The 21,308-nt window shown below is 52.6% G+C and overlaps 8 protein-coding genes across 8 annotated transcripts; 4 read left to right on the top strand and 4 right to left on the bottom strand.

Annotated features, from left to right (window-relative positions):
* Window positions 1-692: 692 nt before the first annotated feature.
* On the bottom strand, window positions 693-2,368 carry RBT7 (Ribonuclease T2 precursor (RNase T2)). The gene is made up of 3 exons (XM_062944104.1): window positions 1,904-2,368; window positions 1,597-1,731; window positions 693-1,433 (listed from the first exon to the last, which is right to left on the bottom strand). Exons 1-3 carry the CDS (start codon window positions 2,203-2,205, stop codon window positions 986-988), a joined length of 885 nt encoding a protein of 294 aa, XP_062802894.1. The 5' UTR covers window positions 2,206-2,368; the 3' UTR covers window positions 693-985.
* Window positions 2,369-2,545: 177 nt separating this feature from the next.
* Window positions 2,546-3,622, top strand: QC764_204040 (uncharacterized protein; the record flags this gene model as incomplete). Its single annotated transcript, XM_062944103.1, has 1 exon — window positions 2,546-3,622. The coding sequence occupies one exon, from the start codon at window positions 2,546-2,548 to the stop codon at window positions 3,620-3,622; it is 1,077 nt and encodes a 358-aa protein (XP_062802893.1).
* A 1-nt stretch (window position 3,623) lies between these two features.
* On the bottom strand, window positions 3,624-5,394 carry QC764_204030 (uncharacterized protein). The gene is made up of 2 exons (XM_062944102.1): window positions 4,179-5,394; window positions 3,624-4,104 (listed from the first exon to the last, which is right to left on the bottom strand). Exons 1-2 carry the CDS (start codon window positions 4,237-4,239, stop codon window positions 3,749-3,751), a joined length of 417 nt encoding a protein of 138 aa, XP_062802892.1. The 5' UTR covers window positions 4,240-5,394; the 3' UTR covers window positions 3,624-3,748.
* Window positions 5,395-6,533: 1,139 nt separating this feature from the next.
* On the bottom strand, window positions 6,534-7,580 carry QC764_204020 (uncharacterized protein; the record flags this gene model as incomplete). Its single annotated transcript, XM_062944101.1, has 1 exon — window positions 6,534-7,580. The coding sequence occupies one exon, from the start codon at window positions 7,578-7,580 to the stop codon at window positions 6,534-6,536; it is 1,047 nt and encodes a 348-aa protein (XP_062802891.1).
* An 875-nt stretch (window positions 7,581-8,455) lies between these two features.
* On the top strand, window positions 8,456-10,769 carry QC764_204010 (uncharacterized protein). The gene is made up of 3 exons (XM_062944100.1): window positions 8,456-8,695; window positions 8,764-9,745; window positions 9,800-10,769. The coding sequence occupies exons 1-3, from the start codon at window positions 8,573-8,575 to the stop codon at window positions 10,633-10,635; spliced, it is 1,941 nt and encodes a 646-aa protein (XP_062802890.1). The 5' UTR covers window positions 8,456-8,572; the 3' UTR covers window positions 10,636-10,769.
* Window positions 10,770-11,361: 592 nt separating this feature from the next.
* On the top strand, window positions 11,362-12,210 carry QC764_204000 (uncharacterized protein; the record flags this gene model as incomplete). Its single annotated transcript, XM_062944099.1, has 1 exon — window positions 11,362-12,210. One exon carries the CDS (start codon window positions 11,362-11,364, stop codon window positions 12,208-12,210), a length of 849 nt encoding a protein of 282 aa, XP_062802889.1.
* A 388-nt stretch (window positions 12,211-12,598) lies between these two features.
* QC764_203990 (uncharacterized protein) lies at window positions 12,599-15,940 on the bottom strand. Its single transcript, XM_062944098.1, has 2 exons — window positions 13,933-15,940; window positions 12,599-13,860 (listed from the first exon to the last, which is right to left on the bottom strand). Exons 1-2 carry the CDS (start codon window positions 15,677-15,679, stop codon window positions 13,277-13,279), a joined length of 2,331 nt encoding a protein of 776 aa, XP_062802888.1. The 5' UTR covers window positions 15,680-15,940; the 3' UTR covers window positions 12,599-13,276.
* Window positions 15,941-16,907: 967 nt separating this feature from the next.
* On the top strand, window positions 16,908-20,600 carry ARE2_1 (Sterol O-acyltransferase 2 (Sterol-ester synthase 2)). Its single transcript, XM_062944097.1, has 3 exons — window positions 16,908-18,632; window positions 18,704-20,228; window positions 20,282-20,600. The coding sequence occupies exons 1-3, from the start codon at window positions 18,469-18,471 to the stop codon at window positions 20,306-20,308; spliced, it is 1,716 nt and encodes a 571-aa protein (XP_062802887.1). The 5' UTR covers window positions 16,908-18,468; the 3' UTR covers window positions 20,309-20,600.
* Window positions 20,601-21,308: the final 708 nt, after the last annotated feature.

The following is a 21,308-nucleotide window of genomic DNA, read 5'->3' as shown; positions in this document are numbered from 1 at the left end:
CGCGGTTCTGTGTTGTCAGGCCAGCCAGCCAGCCAACCGGCGGTAGCATGAAGTTTGTGTATGTATGCTACTACTCCGCACCGACCGGGTCCCGGATCTCGGAGTAGCCAGCTACTACGGAGAACTGGCCTAAACGGCCCTGGCTGGGCGGCTTGGGCTCATGAGCTTTTGCATGATAGGTCTCGAACGCCACCTCGACCCTCGCTTGCGTCCGAACCGGGGGTTACGTGTTGTGCGGCCGCGAAGTAGGGTCCGATATGGTGGTACCCGGACCTGCAAGAATGTCCTGAACAAAACAAAAGAACCCACTTCTTCCCTCTTTACGACCCAACCTCCGCGCGCTTGCACCTCTGCGCGCAGGGCCGAGTCGGTCCTTTAAGTTGGCCCTTCGTCTTCGGGCTATGACGATTCAATGCTTTTCGGGGTGAAGCCGGGATAGCTTCATTGGGAACAGACCTATAGCCAACACCTCCCTACATCACTCCCGATTTAGGTCCAGAGGGCGCACGTGTTCTGCTGGCCACCGCATACATCATATCCGAAACAGGAGAGAAACCATCGGGACATGCTCGGATCGCTTAGGCAAGACATCATCCTCGTGGCGTATTGACAGCAGCCTCTCTGTGCTGAGGCGGATGTCAGACAATCATCCTTTCCCACCATCTCGGCAACGGCATACGCTGCGGTATGACCTCTCTTCAACAAGGTATGTATCGTTATCATGTGCATATATCTGCAGTGTACACACACCAGTCCCAAATATTCTAGACGACCAACCCATCCCCAGACCACCACATGGGAGCAGCCGGGTGATCCAGTCCGAATCTGACAGACGCTGTCTACAAAAGCGCTCAGCAAACAGCCCAAGTCTATAAGAAGTAATCAAGCAGGTAAATCCATAAACCAAGAAGCAAAGACGCCGAGCAACGCCGAACCCAACCAAACCCCAAGCCCCCCCTCTGATCAACACATTATCTATTACCTCTTACAAGTCCGCTCCTCTTGGGTGCCTCTTGGGCAGGTACTTGATCCAGGGGGCACAGTTGCCAGCGTCTTCCTCCTTGCCACCGCGGTCCTGAGCCGGAATGAAGTCTCCGGTCTGCAAGCTGCCTCTGATAAAGTAGACATACCAGGCCTCGTGGAGCACATCGCGACGTCCACCGCAGCGGAGCACCACTTTCCCGCCACTGTACTTCTCCAGAGCGGCCTGGACATCAGCAAGAGGGTAGTGCTTCCTCGGGTGGGGGACGATCCCGGCGGTTTGAAGAGCGTGGTAGGTATCCAGCGTCCGAAAGAGGGCGGCAGCGCGCTGAAAGTAATCAACCACCTCCAGCCCCGGTTTATGCGAGTCGCCATAGCACGCAGGGGCAAGAGTGTTGATGCATGTGCCGTGCTTGTTGAACTCGTGCTCCCACAGTCTGGAGTTTGGTCCCCTAAATGGTTCCAAACGTTAGCTTCTGGCCCAAATAGGAAAACAGAGCCCGAGGTCGGCCCGGAAGAGTTGAAGCTCATGATCCTCTTCATCGCTTCTCTTCTCTACTTCCGTATCACCCGTGCCGAGAGATCGCACTTTCGGACGAGGCAAAAAGGACTCACGAAGATGCCAGCCAATACCGATCCATGAACTGAACGAGTTCATGCTGACCATGCTGCTCTAGAACGGCAGTGATGTTGTGGTACTGCGGAGTCATGTTGCAGAACTGGTCGTAGGTGCCATCGCAGAGGTCGGGCCTATTTGAGAGGCATGATTAGCACTCGTTGTTATTCCCACTGTTATCTTTTCCATTGCAATGTGGGCTGGTCAAGCACGTTCTACTCTTGGGCATATCCCCTCTTCTTTCGGCTGTAGATATCTCCCTCTTTTGCCCCCCATGGCCGCGGTTGAAAAAAAAAATGTACGCACCATAGCCCGTGAAGAGTCCAGTCCTCCTCAGCGCCCCCAGCATGGACTTGCTGATCCCAAAACTGCGTGAGGAGGATCTTGCCGCCGGGGTAGACAAAGCAACACGAGTTGGGCTCTGCAATCGGTGTGCTGTTGTGGCAGCTCACCGGGCCATCGATGGGACATGATGGGCCGCTGGTAAGGGGATCGTAGAAGGAGACATCGCTCGGTGGTTGGAAGCTATCACTGCCGCCGCCGAGGAGTGGGAGTTGGGAGATGAAGCTCGTGGCTTGTGAGACGATGTCGCGCAGAGAGGGCGCCATGGTGCAAGTGCTGCTAATGGGCAACAGTTGTCAATTCAATGGTGGTTTGAATGTTATTGATGAACAAGTATCAAGCAATGCAGATGATGTTGGCGCAATGATACAACATGTCTTCTGCTGGAGGCGGTGGGCTGTGTCGCATCATGTGCTCCCCGTTGTCAGGCGGAGGTTGCGAGGCGGGCTGGTGGAGCTTGCGCACCTTGATGCCCCTGCGGAAGGCTGATCCGGGCAGCGAAATGATTGGTGTAAAGTTGCGCTTGGCATTTTGGCTTGCGCAGGACCCCTTGCACAGCTGCACAAGGGGAGACCCTGACACCACCGTGATGATGTCAATTCAAAGATGGGTATAGCTTCAAGCTCTGTTGTTTGCATTCAAATCTTCCTGCCTTCATTTCATCTTCACGATCATACCGCCTCTGCCGACAAAGAAAATCACCCACCAACCAACAGACCAAACCCCAACGAACGAAAACCTATCGTCTCTCCCCCTTCCATTCCCCATTCTTCCCCATCTCTCACCCAATTCATGTCCCACAAAATGTCTCCCCCCTTCCCCGACCCTCTCATCCTCCCCCCTCTCAACCCCCCTCACAGCTTCACACTCGTCCTCCTCCACGGCAGAGGCAATTCCCCCTCCTCCCTCCTCCCTTTCTGCTCCCCCCTCCAACGATCGTTTCCTTCTCTCAAAATCATCCTCCCCACCGCCCCAAAGTCCCGAGCAACAATCTACGCCCGCTCCCTCATCACCCAATGGTTCGACGGCTGGCACCTCGACTCCCCCGCCTCGGTCCTCAACCCAGGCCAGGACGAGTGGAGGTCTATTGACGGACTTCAACGGACCACATCATATCTCCATGATCTACTCAGACAGGAAATTGCGCTGCTGGGTGGTGACTCGAGGAAGATGTTCCTCGGGGGGTTGAGTCAAGGGTGTGCAGCTTCGTTGATGGCTTTGCTGCTTTGGGAAGGGAAACCACTAGGCCGCTGCGTGGGAATGTGCGGATGGTTGCCTTTTGTTAGGACAGTTCAAAGGGCGACGAAAGACTTCGCTAGCAGAAAGGGTGACACCGAAGAAGATGGGTTTGACCCATTTGGAGGTAATGGTGAGGATGATGAGGACAAGCCGCAAGATGTCGAAGCTGCTGCTGTGCAGGCTTTGCGAGAAAGTCTGGAGCTGGAAGGCAACAGTCCTATCACTCGTCCAAATTCCTTTGATACACCTGTGTTTCTGGCTCATGGAACCGAAGATGACAAAGTCCTCATCGCTCATGGCAAAGAGGCAGCATCGACTCTCTCAGAACTGAGCGTCAACACCTCCTGGAACGAATACCCAGGTCTCGGCCACTGGTTCTATCCCGAAATGATCACAGACATCACCGCCTTCCTCAAGTCACAGATACCACAGCATCGACGATAACCATGTCATAACCTTCCATTACTTCATTACAAGTAGTATGTCATTCCATCATAATTCCACTCCCGCCCAATCCATGATGTCAAACCCCAATGTTCACGCCCCTTACAAATGCCCATCCAACCCATTCTAGAGACCGCACCGACTGATAGGCACCTGAGCAACAACAGCATCAACACGGCCCAGCTCCTGCCCATGGCCGTTAGTCAGAGCATCCATCCCGCGCAATCCCAAGTTAAGGCCCGAGCCAGTGTGGTCAATAGCCAGCACATATATAGTGTTGCCGTTCCACGTCGCCGACCAGCAAGTGCCGCAGTTGGGAGAGTTCCAGCCCGCCACCGCCTGAGCGCCTCCAATAAAGGGGAAATTCCTAACGTCGCCCTGCTTCTTCCAGCCGTACTTCCAGATAAGACCGTTCACGCCATCCGAGCAGGCGACCGACTCGAGGCTGCGGTTAGGGTCGTCATAGCCGATGTCGTAAGAGACTGTTGGAGGGTGTGTCAGTTGGCATCGGGGAGGTGGTGAGAGACGAAAGGAGGTGATCGGAATGAGGGCTTACCTGTGGTTGCCGACGCCGCGGCGGCAAAAGTGAAGATGCTGAAGATCTTGGAGAAGTGCATAATGGTGGAATATCGCAAGTTGTGCCTTTTGAAGAAGAGAAATGATGCGTCTGAATGATGCTGAGTCCGAGAAGAAGCGTGCTTGAACGGAGTTGAAACTGTTGGAGCGGGTGATTGAGAGAGAGAGAGAAAAGAGAATGAAGTCGAGGTGGAGGACAGGCTTGAGATCTTATATCCTCCGCTTTCCCCTCCCCGAAGCTCCTTCTCTGAGCTCCATCAGCCTCGTGAGGAGCACTCCATCCGAGTCGATTCACCTCCCAAGGCACACAGCAGGAAAGCAAAGCCCGCCGGTTGCCGAATCCGGAATCGTTCGCCTTTCATGATACGATGTGGAGGGTTGCAAATACGATACGATGTCGCGGTGGCCCTTCCCTACCTGGCGTCATAGCCAAGCGATGGGGCATCCATGAGGGAGGAAGCGAGAGTTGGCAAACAACAACCGAAGCAGCTACAACCATCCACCCATCTCCAGATCGTTGGATCAATCTTGGTTTCTTTCTGGGGAGGAAATGTCAACAACGGCCGTGACCAACCATGTGCTCTGCATCGCCCCGGACTGTCTAGAGTGCACTGCATTTTTTGTTGTTCCACGATACGATGAAGCTCAGCCTGAAGGAAGGAATGCTGACGACGTCTTTCTCTTCACGAGAGACGGGAGTCCGTGGTTCCCGTACGAGGTTTCTAGAATGTAGAAAGTGCGTATGTTGAGTTGGCAGTGGGTCTCGACTGAAGATCGGCAATTGGGGTCGCTAAGCGGTAGTCACGGGAGCCGTTGGAGATCTTGGAGACGACCTCGTATTCGACCCTATTCCCACCTACCCACCTACGCGGCTAATAAACTTGCAGTAGCTGTGTTTTCTCGGGCTCCTACTCCAACAGCTCATATAGACACAACGGTTGTGAAGCATTCCATCAATCAAGTCTGTTTTCTTGTTTTATTTTTGGTTTTGTGGATCGACTCCGCTTGGTGGCTGTTGTGGGGTTCAAGTTGAAGATGCAAGCCACATCTGTCTTGACCGTTGCTGCTGACAAGAGAAGGTGTTGATCCGTTGGTTCGGACCAAGTGCGACTTTCTCTTCAGCTGAGGCTGTTGTGCGACAGAATGTTGGAAGGAGCATTCCTTCCTGTCTGACAGCATGGCCAACGTTGTTTTCCACCTCGCCAACGAGATTTGTAGACTCGAGTCGATCAGGAGGCTGAGTAACGTTACCGTCTGGATTTCATTGCGAGTCATCTCGGCGGCTTGTTTGCTCGCCGTTAGACGTCTCACAACATGAGCCTTACTGACCGTTATCGTTCCACACTCTCGAGTTTTGGATATGGTTGTCAGAGTATCACCTAATGGCAACATGTTGTGTATTCCCCGCAAACGTCCGGTGTAATGCTGGGATCAGATCACCGCGTCGTGTGTAAAGACTGCGCTACTGTACGGTACATTGAGCCTACATGACCGTTGCAGAATCGTCATGCTATGCCTCTTCCCTTTGCCTTGCTGCGTGCTCTGTATACCCGCGTTTGCGTCCACCTCGTCGTGTTAGTCTTGTCGTACCGCATGTTTCCATCTATCCCGTTTGGCTCACACGAACTGGTCGAGGCATCCGCCGAGGCTTTGCTACTACTAATTTGACCGTCGAGGAGGGTCTGAGTTGGAGTAAAAAATAACCAAGAGGCCATTCATTATCAATGGGACTGAAGCAAACAAAAGAATATTCAAGAAAAAAAGCAAAAGCTTACCGGCCCCCCTCCCAACCTAGGGGGTTTACCAGCTACAAAATTCTCTTGGGATTTTGCTAATCGTAGGTGGTGTCAGGAATCGAACGGGAACATCCTGATGAGCGGCACTCTGTGGTGAACACGAGCACCGGCACCTCTCACCAGGGCTGGGAAGATCCCCTCTCCCACCCATACCACTCGACCATTTGAACTGGGAGTGGTGCTGGTAGGAGACGATAAATGACACAACGTGGACCTAATATATAAACCATGGACCATCTGCTCTTAGCTCATTAGCCACCACGGCCTTGCACATAATCTCCATATTCCCTTTCACCATGATGTTTTTTTTTTTTTTTTTTGCGTGGGTTGTATCAATTCTAAGGAAATATGCACAAGTCGTTCAAACTACAGGGTATCTAGGTCAAGTCGTTCTGTTTCTAACCACAACCATCTCCATGACAGCTTCAATGCTAACCAAGTCAACACGCTCACAACGCACACCCGATGCCCACAAACTCCAGCAATGGTACTTCGAAATAATAACCAAGCTATGCAACCAAAACACCTGCAACAAAGCCTCAAACCGCCTCCCAATCCATTGCATCCACCATAAAATCCCACTGTGTCTCCTCATTCCTAATCGCCGCCCCCCAATCCAGCATCGGCTCCCCATTCTCATCAGCCATGACCATATCACCGCTTCCCTCCCCACCGCTCATCACCACCGACTCAAAGCTCATGACATACTCCTCCGCCAACCGCCCCGCCTCCCCAAACCCACTCGAGATCGCCCTCAACATATTAGACAAATCATACGTCTCCAACGGCGCCGCTATCTTCTTCGTCATCTGCCATTCCCTCGGCTGTTGCTGACCTAGGAAGCCCCCGTCGTCAATCTCCTCCCCGGCTGTCTTCCACCTATTCCGAAGATCCTTCGCCCTCCCAAGTTGCTTCCTCACCTCTCCCTGTCCAAGGATCCCATGGAGGGGGTTGTGGGGTTTATCCAGGGCTTCGAGGACGTTGGCGTGATATCGGTGGTTGGATCTGTTGTTACCATCTCGGCCCCAGCGACTACCTGAAAGACCGAGTCTCTGGCCTTGACTCTGTTTCACCGGTGAAACGTCACGGCTGGATTCGGAGATGGTGTGCCGGTCAATGTCTACGCCAAAGACGGCGAGGAGATGAACTACCGCTCGCTCTATGAGCATGTAGTACTCGAAAAAGTCCAGTTTGAACATGAGCTCTCGTTCAGCTACTTGCTGGGGGTCCTGGCTGAGGCGGTGGGTGGCGAGTTGGTAGCCGCTGTCGAGGAATTGTGACTTCCATTGAAGGCGACGGAGGATCTTGCGGTAACGGGAGAGTTCTAGGGCCGCTCTGAGGGCGGTGGATTTGTGGGGGTTGGGGGTATGTGAGGATGGTGGTGGGTGGGAGCGGCTCTGAGGGGTGGGATATATGGGGTTGGTGATGATGTTGTTGTCAGAGAGGTAGATGGTGGTGGTAGTTGTGGATGAAGTGGGCGCAGGATTGACGGTTAGCGAGGTTGACCGGTAGTTGCTGGAGTGTACTGTTGGCGGCGTGGCTTTCCCTCTATTCCAAGGTGCATGGCGGGATTTGCCTAGCTCCATCGTGGATGGTGGTAAGTTAGTGATGAGTGAAGTCAAGCCGACAAACCTCCTTGTTGAAGGCGGGTAGCACCAGCCACAAATACTGTGCGTAGTTTCTATATAAAGATGTTTGGAGAAGAGCAAGCCCTTACACCAGATGAAATCATAGAGACAAAAAAGAACCAATTGATTTGAGTCGGAAGTTTGTTTGCCATCTTCGAGCTTTCAGTGAAGTACACTAGAAGCGCCCACAGACGTCCGTGCTCCATTACGCTGCTGTTATCGATAAGGGTTACACGGCCTGATGGCATGATATTCTCATATATAACCCTGAAGCCCCTTAACAAATATCACGAAATGTTGAATGAAGGGTTACAAACTTGACAGGTTGGTAGTCATGCATGGTGCGAGCAAATGACAGTCAGGTCACTTATGAACTGCTAGTAATCATGTCAGGACAAAGTGGGCGCATGTTTAATGTGCCTTTGTTGACTGACTTACACCGACGCAGCATGTTCAAACCACGGAGATCATTCTTTCAAACCGTATCTGCATGCTAAGATTATTACAATGAGAATAGATCAACTATCTTAGGCCATTTCACTCAAACTTGACGAAATTCAGCTGCTCGGCACCAACCTTGCTTCAACTTGAAGTCGCCTGAAGTCATGAGAAGCGGTCTGTTGACCATAGTCGTACCTGCCGTAGAGGTTCTCAAGCGGATAATATCGCTATCATGGCCTAAGGCGGACTTTTAGCCCTCTGCTTGGGAAGGAGGATTTCTGACACTTGCAAAATTCAAAGATGGTCGCTTCCTAAAGCACCCGCTCCTTGACCAGTAGCAAAGAAAGCGTTCATTTACGGCCGACAGTGTAGGTCTTGTGAATCGACGATATCTTGAACCCAGAAAGCCTCGGCATACTTCTTGTCAGCATACTTATTCCTTCAATTTTGAGCTGCTAGGATAACAAGCACCTTCAGCACTGGCAACCAGCTGGTATTCAACAGACATCATGGACGACAACGCCAAGGTCGAGAATCCCACCACAGATTGCGATGTCCTCATCGTCGGTGGTGGTCCTGTTGGCATGGCATTGGCCTTGGAGTTGGTATTGCATCAGGTGTCTTTTCGAATCGTGAGGATCTTTCTGTGCTGCACAACACTGCTTGCCCTGGAAATCCGTTCGGCTTACAAATAGAATAGGTCGACAAACTACACGCTCCCTCTCCCACGAGTCGTGCTCTGATTATTCAACCTCGAACACTGGAACTATTCAGTCGCTATGGCGCTGCCGAGGAGCTCATCCCTCGTGGACGTATTCTCCAGGGCATGGCCCTTTGCCTTGACGGCAAACCAGCAGGTGCCATTGCGCTCAACCAGTTCAAGGCCAGCGACACCAGATTCCCGCTACCACTTAACATCTCTCAAGCCGAAACGGAACGTTTTCTCCTTGAGTCGCTGTCTTCTCATGGTGTCAATATTGAACGCTCCCTTACCGCCACCAGCATTGTCCAGGATGACAAAGTCATCACCACAAAATTGCAAAGTCACGATGGGAAAGTGGAAGCTGTCCGCTCCAAGTACGTCATTGGCTGTGATGGTGCGCGTTCTGTTGTTCGTCAAGCAGGTGAAGGCATGGTTTGGGAAGGGTCGAGCTACCCGCAATCCTTTCTCCTCTGCGACGTCCAAATCAGGAACAACCTCCGCCGGCAGGACCAAGGCTTATTGCAGATTTCCCGAGAGGGAATGTTTGCCATATTTCCTATTCGTCAAGACCTCTTCCGTATTGTGGTGTCAGGTCCGGCGGCCACGTTTGACCAACAGGGTGATACCAGTTCAGTGCCGACTCTCGAACATTTCCAGTCATTGTTCGACAAGTTCACCCCTCCAGGCTCAGGGACTTTGGAAGACCCAGTGTGGATCAGCAGGTTCCGGCTACACCTCAAAGGTGTCAACAAATACCGCGACAGGAGAATCTTTATTGCTGGTGATGCAGCTCATATCTCTTCCCCTGTCGGTGGAAAGGGCATGAACACCGGAATTCAGGATGCCATCAATCTGGGATGGAAACTAGCTTTTGTTTTACAGGGACAGGTTCAAGATCCAGACGCCTTCCTGGATACATACCACATCGAAAGACACCCTATTGGACAAGAGCTTTTGTCAAGTACGGATCGAATGTTCAGTATGTCATTATGAAATATGTTATTTGAACAAACGGCTAACCCAGTTTGAATAGCATTCATGACCAGCACCAACCGCTTTTTCATACCCATTCGCAACTTCGCAGTCAGGTACATTTTGCCATGGCTCACCCCCACAGATTGGTGGAATAGAGCGTTTTACAAATTTCTGTCCATGTTTGGTGTCACATATCGTGGAGTGAGCCCAATCGTTGGAACTGCCGCAGGTTTCGATGGTCGAATTCAGGGAGGGGACCGTCTGCCTGATGGAAAGCTCTGGCTGACATCGAGAAACACGGGAATTATTTCGACCACCGTACAGGCACTCTGCGTGGGCAGTTCCCACCATCTTTTGTTGTTCTCTGGAGAACATTCCGAAGAACAGACCAATGCGTTGGAGTATGCCAAAGAGAAGGTGTTGAGCGCGGTTTCTTTCAGGTTGGACGTGCACTTTATTTACCGAAAGGCTAAAGATGAACCTGCAATCGCCTTGAACGACTATTATATCTGGCCTTCAGAGTTGGTGGAGGAGACACTCCTCAAACGATTCGGCTTCTCTGAGCAGTCTCTGCCTGGGTATATGTTCGTTCGGCCAGATGGATATGTGGCTCATATTGGCCCTCTCTCTACACTGGACGAATTTCTCTCTTTCCTTCGCAAGCATTTTGTTGCCCCTGTGGAGGAGGCCGAATCTGTTGCGGAGTATCATTCGACTTTTGAGGACGATTCGAGTGATGAGCTTGGCTTAGAGACTCAGAATGATTCGACCTTGGGAGCCTCGGAGTGGACTACTGATTGTGCCTCGTCTACTCAGCTTAACTGGAGCACTGGGCATGATTCGACTTCTGAGCGCCACTTCACACCCTTGTCGTTTTCTTCTCCTTCGGCTTGAAATGGGCTTCACATTTGCGATTTTCAGATCTCGGCTTTAGAAGCCGTTGATAGATAGCTTTGTAATTATTAGCACACTGTGTGCTTTGAAACCCTTATTGTTTCGTATTATAGAACCTTTCTTCGTGTTCTCCTTTACGAAGCACTGGCCTTTCCGTACTCGTTCACTTACACATGTGTGCAATGAAGATGCGTGAATCAAGTGAGGATAGTTCGGTGATTTCAGGGGGTGATGTATACCCAGCCCTAACCCTGAGTAATCTTTTGATAAGACAGGCAGAATCCCGCCGAAACAATGCTCCAATATCGATCATGTCCGGTTTCAGGCCAAACTGCAACCCACACTTGCATGAGCTCAGCATTAAGGCGGGGCTGACGAACATAATCCTGGCACAGCCAGCAGGCATTCCGACGTTACTCAGACATGCTTTTTGGACCGGCATCACGACTTGGGAATGAAGTGAGATTTTCAAACCAGATTCTCAAACTAGATTCAAAGATTGTGAGAGAGTGAGTTTTCAAAGCGTGTAGCGTTTGCAGTACCTCAACATACAACTTCGATCCCAAGCTTCACACACCAAGTGAGAATCACGTCTTTGTCACTCCGCACGATTCATAACATCCGACTTTGGGCTGTGCAATTTTTGAAGGGGTCTAGGGAACGACATCCGGTGGGAACCATCAAACTTTGACTCTTTCGTTTTATCAAGAAAGAAAGGAAAAAAAGATGTTCCCCGACAACCCCTCCCTTATCCAAACCGGCCCCTCCTCCCCGTCGTCCTCCCTCTGGTCCAACCCCCCCACCCCCCTGGTGCTAATCCACGACGGAGGCGGCACGATATTCTCCTACTACTGCCTCAACGAGCTCGACCGCCCCCTCCACGGCATCTCCAACCCCCATTACGATTCCGGCGAGCCGTTCCCCGGCGGGATTCCCGAGATGGCCAGCCTCTACATCGAATACATCAAGTCTGTCGTCCCGAGGGGGAACCTGATCATTGGTGGTTGGTCACTGGGAGGGCTCTTGTCGCTGGAGGTGGCGTCTCAGTTGGCAAAGGAGGAGGGGGATGATAGCCGGTTGAATCTGCTGGGGATAGTCATGATTGACTCTGTCTGTCCTTTGGCTTGGAGGAGAGGGGGGAGTGAGGGGTTTTTGAAGATCATCCGGAATGGGGCGGCCTGGGGGCCTCATACGAAGGAGGAGACGAAGAGGAAGGTGACGAGGTGTTTTTCTGAGAGCTCGAGGATGGTGGGGGAGTGGGAGTTGCCTTCTTGGGAGGGAAGGAAACCACCTCCGGTTATACTTCTCAGGGCAAAGGACAAGGTGCCTGTTCCTGGGGAGGTGGAGGGGACGGTCAGCAGGGTTGATGTTTGTCGGGAGGATAAGCACTTGGGTTGGGATGGGTATAGAAAGGGCTTGATCACCAAGGTGGTGGATATACCGGGTCATCACTTTAACATCTTTAGTGAGATGGATAATGTGGATGTGGTGACGGAGGAGATTGGGAGGGCGTGTGGGGAGTTGGAGGGGTGGCACGTGAGGAGGTTTGTTAGTTGGGGGGAGGAGAAGAGGTGAAAAGGGCATGGAGGGACGTAGAGAAGGTAGATGTAAAAAGGGGAAGGTTCAGATATATGAGACTGGGGTAGAGGCTTTTCTATTCTGGGGGATGGTTGTACGCGCATGCGTGTTGGAAGGAAGTGGGAATCCACACCACATCTGGGTTGGAGGCCACACACGAGACTGGATTATGGATAAACAAGAAGAGGTATAGACTTGAGCGTAGAGATATATTGGCGTCCTTAGATCGTTGATAGTGATATAGAACAAGCAATCACCTAAAGCAGTCTGAGCAACCCATTCGTGTTTTATGTTGGGATTCATACCTGTGTTCATTTCAAGCACGTCATTTCTCTATACATCAACGAATCATATACGCCATGGTACGGTTCACTTGATCCAAGATGGGTTCGACTTTTATTTTTTCCATCTCTTATTGGAGCTCTATGATTGTACAGTGTTTTTCTTCAAACTCTATTGCTTCCAGCCAACAAACAGCGGCAGCTTGTGAGCCTTCTTCAGACAAGGATATATAAATGTAGCTAAACTCTACCAAGCCCAGCGCCATGAATCGCTCAGGATAACCAATCCAAGATCTATATCAAGATCTGTTTTGTCCCCCTTGTTTCCCGATAATACCCAAAAACTCCAATAACTGTGCTGTCAGTGCATCATACAGCGGAAAAACCACACAGAATTTGTCTTTCAATTTTGTTCTCTTTTAAAACATGGTTTTCCTCCAACGCTGGAAGAAAAGAGCAGAAGCAAAAAAAAAAAAGCAACACCGACGTCGTGGAATTATCCCACAAACTGTAAACACCCCAAGAATCTCAGAAAGGAGTGATCCCCCTCTTCAGCATCTGCCCTCCAAGAAGCCTTTGTTACGTCTTCCCAATGACCGCATGTGATTCCCTGGCTTTCATTGCTCGGTTCCCATGCCAATCCTATACCTCCATACCGCATTTCCCTTTCCCTCTTCCCTACCTAACCGCTTGAGAGGTCAAGAAGAGTTCCATGCCTCGTGCCGGCCGGGTGCGGATAACACCCACCCAGCCTGGACCGTCCATCATAGTATAGTACGCTGTTAAACTTCCTCACCTTCCTCTTCCTCTCTAAACTTGATGCCGTCAGGGACCTGGATGGCATCAGACACCCATTTGGTTTCGGCCACCTTGGCCACAGACCAACGGCTCTTTGCGCGTTTGAGAAGTCCTTCTACAACCTCCATGGCGCCGGTCAAGCCCTTGGCATCAAACTTGGCAAGGTCCGCTTCGTGGTCCCCTTCTCCATCCTCACCGTCCTTGACCCCGTACTCGATCCACCGCCATTCTATGCGGGCGATACGGTGACTAGTGCGACTCCGCATCCGCAATTGCATGGCATAATCGCCAGCACCGGGGTGGGGGTCAAAAGGTAACCTGCCTTCCAACAACGCGTAGAGAAGCACGCCCAGTGACCACGCATCGGTGGCGCGGCCGTCGTAGGGCTGGCCCATTATTACTTCAGGTGCAGCGTAATCATCTGAGCCGCATCTTGTCGTGAGCACCTCGTCATCCTCGACTTGTCGGGAGAGGCCGAGGTCGCTAAGCGTGATGACGGGATATGGGTACGCCGCCCAGTTCACGTCTTTCACGCATAGTTCCTCTGGTGTGAGATTGACCAGGACGTCTAACACCGAAGTCAGATTTACATGATGCAATCAAAAGGTACGAGGATGTGGAGGCAAGGGGAAGCACTCACTCTCGAGTTTTATATCTCTATGGACAATCTTCTTGCCGTGAAGATAGCTGACAGCGCCTATCAACTCGGCGAACATGCGGCTCAAAAGCGGAGGGCTGAGTAGGTCCCGATGTTTACTGGCAACATCGAAGAGGTCACCGCCGGGATAAAAGCTGAGGACAAGGATCGCCCGCGACGATTCGATGCTCCAGGCCTTGAGGTTCACCAGAGATGGGTGCCGGATGCACTTCATAACCTCTAGTTCACGTTTGAGACTCATCTCGATTCGTTCTTCTGAGGCGCCGCCTAGAGCCCCATGCTCGCAAATCTTGACCGCAACGAGCGATCGCCGCTCGTGCTGTGCCGATAGATCTGGCGTGACGGGGACGGTGCTAGGGGAGATGTCCTCGTCGTCCGAGGCAGGTGATGTCTGGCTCGTCGCAAGCATGACCCGACTGAAAGTACCCTGGCCCAGCTGCCCAATAGCCCTCCACCGACGTCGTTTCGAGTCATGCCTACCAAAGGCTTCAAAGTATTCCGGTGGAGGGTGCTTCCTGGTGCTGGTGAGGGAGGCCGTCGAGCTCTTGGACGAGGAGCATGATTCTGTGGCACTGAGTGAGGACTCGCTCGGAGGTGGAGTGGGTGGCTTTTCGATGGGCGTCAAACCTCGTGCTTCGGATAGGTTACGCTCCCGCCGCATATGTGGTTCGGAAAGGCTCGCATGGTCAGCTTTCACGCGCGATCCAGAAACTGTCGACATCCGCTTAGGTATCAACATTGGATCTGGCTTGTAATCGCTGATACTCCTGTTCCTGGTATGTGATTTGGGTTTCGCAAGGTATCCAGGCCTTTCGGCCACTGCATTCTCGGCCAATATCCCCGCCGCATGCTGTGATGAGAGCGCCGCATACCCGCGGAACTTTGCATTTGTCGGGGTGGTTGCTGTCTTGGGATCTTCTGGAATCGCTTCTGGGAGACCATCGTCGACTGGTGACCGCAAGGCCGAGGCTTCGCTGGCATGGCGCTTCCATGGTCCCGGAGAATGTGTCGAGAGCAGAGGGGAAGGCAAGGGAGTAACGTCGCCCATCGCGGCAATGACAGGACTCGCCACGGTCGAGCTCGCAGCCGAGGCTGAACCAAAGGCACCGGACAGGCTGCCGGCCTTGAAGCTGGGCGTTCTCGTGATCGAGCGTAGGGAAGAGGCCGAAGGAATGTGCCTCAAGGAGAGTTTCGGCGAGGGCTTCGGGTTCCTTGCTGGCGCCGTGAAGCCGTGGTGGGAGTTCGAATGCGGGGGAGAGCCGGGACGAAGTTCGGTTTGCAGCCGCAGGGCGTTGCTGCCGAGGTGGGCCGGTCGTTGGGAGGAAAAGCTGTGACTCGGGGGGGCGAACGGGTCCTGAGTCGAGGAGGACGGAGAACGAGCAGCGGACCGGGCCGGCAGCGGAGGGGGAGGCGACGGGGCTGTAGTGTGGGCGTGGAATTGCACAGGACTCAGAGAGAACCGAGGGACTGAACCAGAGGTCGGCGTTACACCTGCTGCTGTCTCTGTGTAAGGGGAGGCCCAATCAGGCGCGGGTTTGGGTTGCGCAGAGGTAGTAGGGGCGAAGAAATCGTGTTGCTCTCGGCCTCTGGCGGCAGCTATGGAAGCCGCAGGCTCGTAGGGGCGGCCATGATGGGGATTGGTGTCGTCACGTCTGTCGGAGGATACGAGCACCGACGGAGCAGATTGGGGGAGGTTTATGGGATCTGGATGGGGTGGCCGCGAAGCCATGGCTGCGCTTGCTTCGGGTCAGAAGTCAGCGCAACTTCGGCCGACGCAGCGGGATGTTGGGGACCGTGGGACCCTCCCCAGACTCTCACACTCACACTTTCGCAGTCACTTTCGCGGAGCGTGACACCGTCCAGGGCAACCTTCTAGTGGGCACACTCAGCACACCCAGACTGGGGTGTGGGCGGCTGGGTGGGGCCCGGGGTGTTCTGCGGCTTCTGCTTGGCTTCTCCCGGACGCCCAATCCGCCAAGGGTGCCTCAAGGATGCCTGCACCGGGACCTGCGACCTGCACTGGACGAACAGAGGGACCTGACCTGGACGGCGAGGGAGGGAGACGGCGAGGCACGGCGAGGCGAGGCGAGGCGATGCGATGTACTGCTACTCCTGCTGCTGCTTGCTGCTTGTTACGCGTGGTCGTGGGCCGACTGGTCGACTGGGTCTCAGAAAGCCACTCAGAGATAGGCGTTGCTGCAGTTGTGCCCAGTGGGAGAGTGGGAGAGTGGTGGTGGTTCGACGAGAACTGCTGATAACCGTCCAAGGTTTGCTTGGTGTCGGGAAGAAATCGATTGATAACGGGTCCTCGTCCGGACTCCCGGACCAAAAGTCCTCCTTTTTTTCCAAGAGCACTCTTGTTGTGCGCGTTGGGAGAAAAGGCGCTGCGCAGGGCGTGCGCAAGCCTTGCGCTTGTGACCTGTTTGTATGCCCGTCTGGCGTGGAGAGAAAGTCTGGTCGTGATCTCAAACTCCACTTGTAATCTTTAGTACCTTGGTTGGTGACGATGCGGGCTGCGACCTTGCCTGGCCAGGCAGCTGGTCCCGGTTGTCAATTTCGTTTTTTGTTTTTTTGAGGGTTAGGTTGAAGGTGAGGTTGACGGGGATCGGGGTCGGGACTCTCGAGGTAACGTTGAATTTCGGAAGAAATCCAGCGCCTTTATGATAGTGCTAGTTATTTGAACCCATGACACTCACAATCAGGGGCACGGGTCGGAGGCGAGGTCCATTTGGCGATGAATGGGCCCGCCACTCAGCAAATCGCCTAAAACGCTTTGGGGGATTCTATCTTGTGTGACCGTCTCAAGACAGGAAGGAGATCGAACCGTCTCACCAAGTGCAGTTCATCAGTGGACCGCGGCCATGTGGGCGGTCAACATCATGGGACCCTGACAAGCCGGATGAGACAAAGAACAGAAGTCCCGTTGATACCCTTCAAGGCCACTCTTCCATCTTGATCAAAGATATCGCCGAGACACTTGACGCAAGAAAGAAACCTGCCGTCATGGTGCTGTAATTAGGAATGTTCTTAGAAGGCGGCTGACAAAAATATCTTTCTCGTTGCATCGCTTCCCTGATGAGGCTTTCATCTTATCTCTGACTCCCGAGATACCAGCTCTGTCTTCGGCTGATACCCTGTCCTTTTCCTTACCAGATGTTGACTGCAGTGTAAGCAGCCTATCTCTGCTATGGTGCAAAGATAACAAGCAACAAAAAGCCAGTTGTGTTCAGACAACCGCCACACGAGATATCGATCTGAAAATTGGCCGTGGTGTATCGAAAAAAGATAGAGGGGAGATGGTGGGGGAGGGATGACCAAGAGCCCAACCCCTCGTCTGACTTTGCCCCGCAACACCACGATGGCCAATTCTGGATATTTATTGGTCCCCCAGTCTCACACAGAGTCGGACGAACAGAAAGGATCTCCATGAAAGTCGCTCGGTATCATAGCCCAACCTGTGAGCCCATCCACTCACTTTCTGCGGCACATATGATGCCGGCGAGAAATTCCGGTGCAATGGGGAGTGTCGCCCACAAGGACACAGCCTCAGTGCCCTGTGTTTTGAGTTCCGAAGCAACATCTCACGCATAAGGCTTTCCCCAAAATGGTGTAACTCGGTTCAACATTCCATGATTGCCGGCTTTTCTTTATTTGAACCTGCCATCGGGAGCTGCTTCTGCTTGTTTGACGTAACTGGGGCCTCATGGTGGTGCCGTAGATCCGGGCGAGCCGGGTGTCCGTTGACGTTTTTGTCTTGGATAGCACAGAATAGGCAAACCCAATTGCTTTGTGGCTTTTCTGGTGTTCGACTAGGCAGAAAGCCTCTGTCGCCCGTATATTTTTTTTTCTATCCATCTGGTCCGTACTTGTCTGTAATAATCGAGAGAAGCGGCTCGTCCCGCGCAGCCCAGGGCCCATGATAAAGCGCCATAACGCCCGATCAGCGTCAGCCTCTCAAGGCAACTCGAGGAAACATATATTGCGGCGCGTCAACGCCGTGGCTCAGATCTGACCCACGTCTTCCGAAGCAGCACCGCATTTGGGATTTTGGGACTTTGCGAGGCGGCGATTCGAAGTGTACCGGAAAGAGAGAATCAAAGACTCTCACGGATGTCTTGGAATGTCTTGGACCCCTGCTAGTCACGTGTCAGTGACGTAGTGTTCTTGAAGCTGACGCCAGCCGAGCAATCCGAGACTGTTGGTCGCAAAGTGGAAGGTCACTCTAATTATTCTCGAGGCCAATTGTACGCGTATCACCGGTTGCTAAAACGGAGTTTGCGAGTTGGACATGGCTCATGATACCTTCATTTCTTGTTTTCCTCCGTTGGTAGGGTCAGGGTGACAAGCATCGAATGCCTATTGTTCCCTGTTCTTTTGATACCGTCACCACAAGCGCGTTCCCCTGAAGCTTTTGTGGAAACTTTAATTTGAGGACCCGAACCGCACTCGAACCTTTGGATCTACACGTGCCGTCCTAGTTTTCGCTCGTGTCGTGCTACTTACGGTTCGTATCTAGCAATGTCGTCCACCACGTCGGCCGATGTCTCGGAAGGTCCCGATCGCATCTTGCGCCCGCGCCCTAGGAAACCAGTCCATACCCAGCTCTCCCACATCAGTAACCTTTCCGAGCCAAACGGCGCCCTTGATCCAAATACCAATGGTCACGCCACGGCTACCACTAGGTGAGTCAATTCGAATGCCAGAGCTGCGATAGCTGTGTGGCAACTGGCTAACCACAGCGTCTCTCCTATAGCGGCCGATCAACACCAGTACCCCCAGATGCTCCTCAGTCCGTCAAGGCGCTCTCTTCCGCCCGTAAGCAGGTTCGCGCAGAGCAACGCCGACGTCTCTTCCCCACCATCGAGTTCGCCAGTCGAGTTTCCCACTTCGATCCCAACAGCGACTACCGCGACTTCCATGGCTTCTTCAACCTCTTCTGGATCGGCCTGGCCATCATGGCCGTCACCACCATGTTGCGCAATGTAAAGGACACCGGATACCCAATGCGCGTTCAAATATGGAGCCTTTTTACTGTCAAGCTCTGGCATCTCGCCATCGCTGATTTTCTCATGGTCGCCAGCACAGCCGTCGCCCTCCCCTTACAAAAGCTCTTCCGCGATGCGCCCGCCGGCAGCTCCCTGACCTGGGCCAAAGGCGGAACAGCCATCATGAGCATATATCAAGTCCTGTGGCTGGCGCTCTGGATCGCCGTGCCCTTTCTGTTCGGTTGGACCTGGACAGCCCAAGTCTTCCTGATCCTCCACACCATGGTCATGCTCATGAAGATGCACTCCTACGCCTTCTACAACGGCCATCTCTCCGAAGCCGAAAAACGTCTCCGCGACCTCGACGACCCATCCACCGCCTCCCGCGCCCCAGCCTACCTCTACCCAACCCCCGAAAACCCCATGGGCACCGTTGCCACCAGCCCGCGAAGCGCAAACGGCAGCGCCCAACAGCACCAACTCCTCGAAAAAGACCACCACCACGAATCCAGCGAGGAATCCGACGAGCTAGCCCAGCTTCGCGAAGTCTTGGCCAGGGAGCTCACCAGCCCGATAGGCAACATCACCTACCCATCCAACCTCACCTGGTGGAACTACCTCGACTTCTTGTGCTGCCCAACCCTCTGCTACGAGATCGAATACCCCCGCACGGAGAAGATCGACTGGCAGAACCTCCTCAGCAAAATCGCTGCCACGTTTGGGTGTATCTTCTTACTGACAATCATTTCAGAGGAGTTCATCCTCCCCGCCTTGACGGACGCCTCTTTACGGCTTAACGACACTGTTGCCCCCCCTTCGCCAAGCGAAATCCTCCTCATCCTGTCCGAGACCATCTCCTGGCTACTTTTTCCCTTCATGCTCACCTTTTTACTCGTGTTTCTGGTCATTTTCGAGTATGTCCTTGGGGCGTTTGCGGAAATTACGCATTTTGCGGACAGGCATTTTTATAGTGACTGGTGGAATAGCACGGACTGGATGGAGTTCTCGAGGGAGTGGAACGTGCCTGTTTATTCGTTCCTCAGGAGACACGTCTACAGCGCGAGCAGGCCGTATATTGGCAAGGGGAACGCGACGGTGATTACGTTCTTGATCAGCGCGGTGGGCCACGAGATTGTGATGGGGTGTATCACCAAGAAGCTGAGGGGGTATGGGTTTGTGTGTCAGATGATGCAGTTGCCGCTTGTGGTGCTGCAGAGGACGAGGTGGGTGAGGGGGAGGGAGACGTTTAATAATGTTTGTTTTTGGTGTAGCATGATTTTGGGGTTGAGTCTGGTAAGTCCTATTCTGAGAAAGAGGAGAGAGGGCGGCGCTAATATGGGTGGTAGATTTGCTCGCTCTATGTGCTGGTATGATACCGAAACACTTATAACCGTTTGGACCGACGAAAGCGAAGAAACCAAGACGGGCCTTGGATAGGGCGTTTGTAGCGATAAGAGAGTAGGAGAACAGGGGGCATACAAACATAGAGAGGAGGGAAAGTGTTTGCTCACCTGCCCACCTTGAAGATAATAACAATCATCCTACCTGGCATCTACTGTCAGTTACATGTACATTACTACACTACACAATAACAATACCCATCTGTTTTTTTTTTGCGAGCGGCCATCGGATATTATTCAGTCATAAAAAGTCTCAGGTTCGTTCTTGTTATTTCATCAAACTAGCTTGCTGCTTGCAAATTGTCATAAGAGTCATGAATAAAATGAAAAAGAAGAAGAAAAAAAGGTCCCAAAAAGATTCTTTCCTCCCAGCATCCCGTTTCCTCAACGAGACATGGTCAATTTCCAAGTGCAAGTCTTGGTAGTTGACCAAATACCATATAAAAACCCTCTCCTCCAAAAGAAGAGGTTGCGTGTCACCACCACCAACCCACCTGCCATAGCCACACTCGCCCAGCCAGCAAAGATCTCACTACCACCGACACCTTTAACCCCATCAACCTAATCCAACCCAAGCTTTTCCCCCAAATACCTCAGCCACCCCCCATGCTCCCCTACTCCCGACTCAGCCCCCATCCCATCATCCAACCAATTCACACACATACCGTTCTTGTAGATTCGTAAAACGTTGCCCAGAATTGACGGTAACTGCGAATGCGAATTTGATGATGATGCGTGACAGCGCCTGTTGTTGATTTGTTTGTGTGTGTGTGTGCGTGCGTGTTTGCGTTGCGTTTTTGTTGTCAGAAACAAAAAGGCTCGCAGCGTTTGGTATGTCATAGATACATGATGATGAAGAAAAAAAAATGTCATCAAAAAAAAGGAAAAAGAAAAAAAAAAGCCCAACCCACACCCAACCGCTTTGCTCGCTCGTCAATGCTTCGTCTCGTCATCATATCCCAACTCCATTCAT

Source organism: Podospora pseudoanserina, chromosome 2 (assembly GCF_035222485.1).
Source record: "Podospora pseudoanserina strain CBS 124.78 chromosome 2, whole genome shotgun sequence".
NCBI lineage: Eukaryota > Fungi > Ascomycota > Sordariomycetes > Sordariales > Podosporaceae > Podospora > Podospora pseudoanserina.
Note: the sequence above shows the minus strand (reverse complement) of the source record. Positions and strands in the feature narration are given on the sequence as shown.